Source organism: Gossypium hirsutum, chromosome D07 (genome assembly GCF_007990345.1).
Source record: "Gossypium hirsutum isolate 1008001.06 chromosome D07, Gossypium_hirsutum_v2.1, whole genome shotgun sequence".
Classification (NCBI taxonomy): Eukaryota; Viridiplantae; Streptophyta; class Magnoliopsida; order Malvales; family Malvaceae; genus Gossypium; species Gossypium hirsutum.
The window spans coordinates 25480893-25487678 of record NC_053443.1 but is presented as its reverse complement, the minus strand read 5'-3'; the positions used below and the strand labels follow the sequence as shown (position 1 = coordinate 25487678).

General features: G+C 34.8%; 1 protein-coding gene across 1 annotated transcript; it reads right to left on the bottom strand.

The window, feature by feature from the left end:
* Nucleotides 1–513: 513 nt before the first annotated feature.
* On the bottom strand, nt 514–4939 carry LOC107954588 (polygalacturonate 4-alpha-galacturonosyltransferase). Its single transcript, XM_016890188.2, has 11 exons — nt 4509–4939; nt 4265–4419; nt 3753–3787; nt 3584–3643; nt 3336–3470; nt 3167–3233; nt 3040–3080; nt 2626–2960; nt 2149–2506; nt 1423–2004; nt 514–1096 (listed from the first exon to the last, which is right to left on the bottom strand). The coding sequence occupies exons 2-11, from the start codon at nt 4404–4406 to the stop codon at nt 821–823; spliced, it is 2031 nt and encodes a 676-aa protein (XP_016745677.2). The 5' UTR covers nt 4407–4419; nt 4509–4939; the 3' UTR covers nt 514–820.
* Nucleotides 4940–6786: the final 1847 nt, after the last annotated feature.

Below are 6786 nucleotides of genomic sequence, written 5' to 3'. Positions count from 1 at the left end.
TGTTTAAGGGTTCGAGCGATTTTACTCTTGTTTTCTTTTGCAGTTTGTTATTTTTCAAACCTTCCAAAGTTGCAACGTTTATAACCTTCAAAACTCGACCATTGATGTTTCTAAGACTCCTTCGCTTAAGGATTTTATAGGGAAAAATCCATCCGATCATTGATGTTTTTGAGAGTAAGTCATCAAAGGGTGCCATAGGACATTCAATCTTTTTTTTTTGTCTAGTTCTTTTATTTTACTTTCTTTATTTTCTATTGTTCAAATCTAACTTTATTTACTCCAATTTTTTTTCAGATTTGAATCGTTCAATTTAGGCTTTCATTCAATTTGGCACAATAATTCCATCCCTCACTGATCAATACATCTCCAAACCCTTAGTTTCTTTTCTATTTTCATTTTCTTTTTAGATTTTATTTCATCAATTAAATTCTAATTTGCTTTGTTAATTTGTCTTGGATCTTGGTTTCTTTATCGAGCAATAATTCAAAAAGAAAATTGCTTCAGAAAACAAACTTAGGAATTTGAGTCTTTATAATATATACACGTTAAATCCAGCAAAAGGAGCTATTGTTCAAAAAATATAGTGGACCAAGATTTTCACTATTCTACTAAAATTGGAAAAGGGTGAAAAAATCATGGGGTGTCTTAAGTACAGAGGTTAACCTGGCGTAAAATTTGTTAACTCATTCCAATGAATGAGAAGCTTAAGGGAATGAATTTAATGAATTACAAAGAAGAATAAACAATAATGTGGGGATAAGAAGAGTAAAGAAAAAATAGAAGGAAAAAGAAAACAAAATGTCACTAATTATAATCTGGTTCATTCACTGAACTTGCAACTGTGAAGGTAGGGATGATCATACTTGATGTACTTGGTCCAGTATGATCGATATTTCGTCATGGCCAACTCCAACCAAGGTTTCATGTTGCCATTGTAATGAATAACTGCTGCACTTTCAATTTCTTTCTTGTCTACATTTGGATTGTAGCCAAGACCAAGTACATGCCATGATTTCTGAAGTGGATGTGTTAGACCATAAAATGTGATCAGCCCCGGGGGAAGTGTCCCCAGCTTCCACAATGCTCTATCTTCGTTCTGATAAATATTCAAACAAATCAAGAAAAAGAAAAGATCAGAACATACAACAAATTATCCTTTGAAGTCGTGAGAAGTCTTCAAATGTCGTCTGTCTCCCAAAGGAGCCAAGCTACCCCTCAAAACCTATAATACCATCAGTTTTGCATATATAACTTGAGCAACATGTTCACTAGAACGTTATTTGATAATTGGCAAACTTGTGGGTTTAATCCGTCAACAACTAAATGATTTATCTCCATGCAAGCATGAAAGGTGGTGTGTGTATATGTGAAGGAGAAAATAACTAGCATGAAATCAAAACTTCCGTCTGTCCATTAACTCACCATATTTTGCCACTTGTGGTATATGCCAGTAATATCCTTCTTTCTCCAAACCTTGAGATCAAACATGTTCATTCCATATGCCCACCCACAAGCATTAGGATCAAAGTTCTGTGAAATATGAGGATTTGAGAAGTTCAGATACTTGTCAAAACGATGAAAGCTTTCACCGCAAGTTTCTACTGCACCATTCACTTTTCCATGGAGATCTACAGACCATAATCCAGTCAAGTCTTTCTGGACAACAATGTCATCATCAAGAAAGAGGATCTTATCTAACTTTGGGTAGACCAGTGGCAGATAGAACCGCAAGTGATTAAGCATTGAGAGATACTTTGGGTTTCGATACTTCAAGTTCGAAGATCCAGAATTGGTTGGCTGATCTGCCTTGAAGTAGTATTCCTTCATCGCTGCAGTCTCAAGCTGCCGGAGGACAGGGCAATAGGATGAATTAAGCCACTTGAATTCATCAACATTTTCAACATTAATGGTGGCTTTTCCAGGGGGATTCAACAGAAACCACATGTTCATTGCTCCAAAATTAAGTTTATCAGTAACAAGATGGAAAACATGTTTAGAGGGATCCTGCAATACAACCAAGAAGAAAATTTTAGTGAAGACTGCATCTGAGCCTCAATTCTTATAAACATAACAATTCCTAATCAATAAGTGAAAAAACAAAAAAAGTAAAGAACAACTCAGAGAGCTATGCAAGGCAGCTTTTATCACCTTGGCATTCATGATAGTTGAATTGACAACGACAGATGCAGCCAAGACATTATCAGAGAAGAGGGCATAATGGTAGAGATTTGGATTTTCCAAATTCTCACTTCTAGGGAACTTTCTCTTCTCTGCGGGAAGGAGATAATATTCTATGGTCAAACGCATCGACAAGCAATGGATTGCATTGGGAACTGTTTTGGCAGCTAACTGACTCAGGAACATGCTATCTTTTTTCAAGCTCATAACTTGTTCTACCGATGCCTGAAGCATTGCTCTGAGCTTTCCAAGCATCAACTTGCAATCATATAATTGCTCTCTTGCTTTGGCTAGAACTTTTTCCATTGCTTTAATTTTATCAGACGCACTGAATAATTCACATGAGAACACAACATTAGAAACTGACAGAATCATCAAAAGCAAAACCTGGAGGAAACATGGACTACAGCACATAGCCAAGGAGATTAAAGACCCAACTTCCTTTACCTATGAGGTAGATCAGCGTCAGTTGTTGACTCTCCTAAGGCATGCTGACTCTCTTTGAGCCTAATCTGCAATTCTTTTCCAAAGTCAAGCTTGTTTTTCATGCTTGCAATAATTATATAAACCTTTGCCACTATAATTTGATCACTCATCAAGCGCACTGTGGAATCAGAGTTCTCATTATCAATTTCTTTCCTCCACATATTATATTTTCCAAGAACTGCAGAGTCCACAGCTTTGGATCGTTCAATGGCTGCATTTTCAAGTTTCACAGTAGCTTCATCATCTTTTTGCACCAAACCAGCCACATGCTTCTCACGCCTATTATCTCTAAGTTGCTGCAGTCAGTAACATGCCTCTTATTATATAATTAGTTATAATACTAAAGCACTCAGTGAATCAAAAGATGATAATTACCCTTCGAAGTGTATTAGTAAGCATATCATGTGAATGATCATCTGCATAGAACAGCCAGGTCAGCATGAAAGAAAATTCACCAGTAGCATTAGGCATATCTATATTTAACAGATCAGAAATGCATTACCATTAGGAAGCTTTCCCTCTTTAACTTGAGACATTTCTTGTTTCAAGTCTGTAGCCTTTTGATTTGACTTTGAACAAGTGAGAATCATATAAAGATTAGTCAATCAGCAACTTTTTTTTCTTTGGAGGAGGGGTTGGGATAGATTTGACTACTGAGGTATGATCCTAACCTGAGAAGTAGCTTTATCCGCAACTGAAGACTCTACCCCAATAAAATTCCATGATGTAGACAAATTGCCTTTTCTGAAAGAATCAAGACTTAATGGCCCCAAATCAGCTGTACTAGTAGATACAACATCAATAACCTAGAATGATTTGAGTATGACATCAGATGATAAATATAATTGACAATTAAAATCTACCAACAATTGGAGCAAGAACCATAATTTGTATAGAATATAATCCAACACGCATTCACCTCTTTAGTGAATAGGTTTTTGATAGATTGGGATGCCAGCCTTTCTCTCCAGTCAACATTCTGCAAAACTCAACCATTTTAAAATAATGCAGATCTGGGTATAAAAGCTGTCACAGTCTGTCATCTAAGTTAAAAGCAATGCAGATGGATAAGGTTTTAAAGAAGAAACCTGTTTGCCAAAACCACTTTGAACACTATCTTCGTCTGCACAAGAAACAAAAATTGGAACAAAGATCAGATGCAATCAAAGAACACAATTGAATTTATATCTAACTTTATACTCACAACACAATTCAACATAATTGAACAAAAGTTCTATTGTGATGATAAATATTAGGTGAGATGGAGCAACGAATTGTAAGTTAAAATTGGAACTTAGTAGGAGCATCACTATTTACGACAATGTTGTGTAACTAAAGTTAGACCATTTGACTTTACAAATTTCTAGTAAAATGAGAAGCCAAAAACATTTTTAAGAAATTCACTAATCAAAGCTCGGAATCAATTAAAAGATGAGGCACTTTTCAATTTTATCAGATCGAAAAAGACGCATTTATAAACTAATCAAAACAAAGAATTAATTTATCATCATTCTAAAATACAAAATCAAAATCAAATACAAAGTTAGATCTGGTAAGTAGTACTTAAAACCCCGGGGGGAAATTAAGAGAAAAAACGAACCAGAAATGTAAAGCCCTTGACCGACAAAGAAAACAAGTAGAGTCACAATTGAGAAGAAAAAAAGAATCACGATACGCAATCGAGATCCAGAACTTCTGCTCCTTTGGACGCCCACACTGGATAGTCCCCGCTTCAACGCCATTGGCTATCAGAACCTAATAACAACAATAGCAGCAGCAAAATCACTCAGACTTGAAAAAAAAAACGAAATTGCATAATCAAAAGGTGGAAAAAGGATAATTACAAGTTAACAATGAGGAGAACGCGTGAAACTGAAAGCAGCAGATCCGTATCGAAGCTAGTTGGAATGGAAATCCATGGGAAAGCAAGCATAGATTAAGCGTTAATTAAATGCTTTTATCAGTAAAAAAAGGAATTTAATAGTGCAGAGAGAAAGGGAAATGCAGGAAGATGGTGGAGTGAGGAACAAAATTATTTATCTTGGAAACGAAGTGAGTGTAATTTATAAGGAATGCGCTGGCCTAAACAAGCAAGAAACAAAAGAAACTTGAGATAACAAAAATTAATATATATATATATATGTATATATAGAACAAGGGGATCTTCTTCGATCTCGGTTCGGTTTTCGTTTTTTCTGTTGGTAAGTGTTATTTTTCATTATCTTATTATTGTCTTCGCTTTCATACATATATATTCATTCCTTCCGGAAACGATAATCTGAGAGATGGGATAATTATTTTAATTTCTCTTTTAGCCGACAAAGACGTTGCCGTTTTTATCGCCAGACTAGCTTTATGACGTAATGCCAGCCCACCTTATTCTTCTCCATGCAACTTAAGTATTCTACTTTAATATAGTTTTAAACATATTATATAAATATAATATTATCAAAAAACATGGGTTTTGTACAAATTAAACACATTATATAAATATAAGAGTAAATTACACCAACAATTACTCAACTTTGGGGTATGACAAAATAGTCACATTGGTTTTATTTCAATCACTCAACTTTAGAAAAATAACAAAACAGTCATTTTTACCGTTTTCCGTTACAAATGTAACGGTAAAGTGGCATGGCAGATGAAGGCTTGCTTGGTGTCATTAACTTTCAAGTTAGTCAGTTAGCACCAATTTAAACAGCCCTTTCAGCACCCATTGAGGGTTTATGCGATAGAAAAAGAATAAGAAGAAGAAGAGATAAAAAGGGATTTGGCGTGGTTTTTGTCCAAGGTAAAGGGGTTTCCAAAAGGAAAGAAGAGTTTGTTGTCAATGATTGAAGTAGAGCTCTTGAGAGATTTAGTGTTGAGAAAGGCTTTTGAAGTGAAAGCTTTAAATCGCGGAGAATTGAAGAAAGATGGGATTGGTTTAGTGCTATTCTGGGCAGGGGATGCTTGAGAGTTGTGATCAACCATTAAAGTTTGCTTGCTGGTCATTGCTCCGGACCTATTCTTCAACATACCTACCTATCCTCTTTTTATTAGATGGATATTAGAATCAAACCCCGACAAATTTCTAATATGAAACAACTGCAAAAACAAGGAAACAATCAAAATTTGACTAGAACAAAAAAGAAAAAGAACAGTAGGGAATCAAAAGATGAAAGGGGAGAACCTAGATCTGAAAGCTCCTTTTTTCTTCTTACCTATGTTGAGTGTTTTTCTTTTTCATCTGGTTTGTTTCCTTTGTCTAATCACTTTGCCAAACTTGTTAGGCAGAAAAGAAAGGAGAAGACAATAAAAAGAAATTGAAACCAAAATTAGGATTTAGAAACTGATAAAATACTAAAAACCCATACTTTCTCTCTTTCTCCAGTTTTATTCTTCTTATTGTCCTTCAATCTTTTTTTTTGTCCTGGTATTAACCAAAATTAGGCCGTGAAGACTTTTTTTTGGAGATTTAGTATTTCAAGAAGAAATTTCTTTATGGCACAAAGTTTAGCCTTTGAAATTTATCCACAATAGAAGAAAGAGAATATTGGGGAAAAAACCCTAACCCAATTTAATGGTGGTGCAAGTGGTGGTGGTCGGAGTACTTATCAATGTTGTCGGTTTGTTTGTGGGGTCAATTGTATAAGGGTTGTTGGAGACTTTGAGAGGGATTTTACAGTCTCTTGTTCTTGTTCTTGTTCTTGTTCTTGTTCTTGTTCTTCTTCTTCTTCTTCTCCGTTATTAGGGTTTTTTTCAATTTCTTCTTAATTTGGGTGGGTTTCCACTATGGACATCCAATGTGGCTAGTTAATTGGCCACGTCAGCTAATTAACTAGCCACGTCACCTATCCTGTTAGAACTGTAACGAAAAATGTTAGCGAGTGACTGATTTGTCACTTTTTGATAACATTAGTGATTGTTTTGTTATTTTTCTAAAGTTGAGTGACTGAAATGAAACCAAGGTGACTATTTTGTCAGCTACCCCAAAGTTGAGTGACTGTTGGTGTAATTTACCCTAAATATAAAGTTAATAATTATAAAAAAGTAAATATGTTATAAATTATGTTATTATATAATGCTTTTAAATTTATAAATACTGTAATTTTTTAATATAAAAATGCATTAATATTT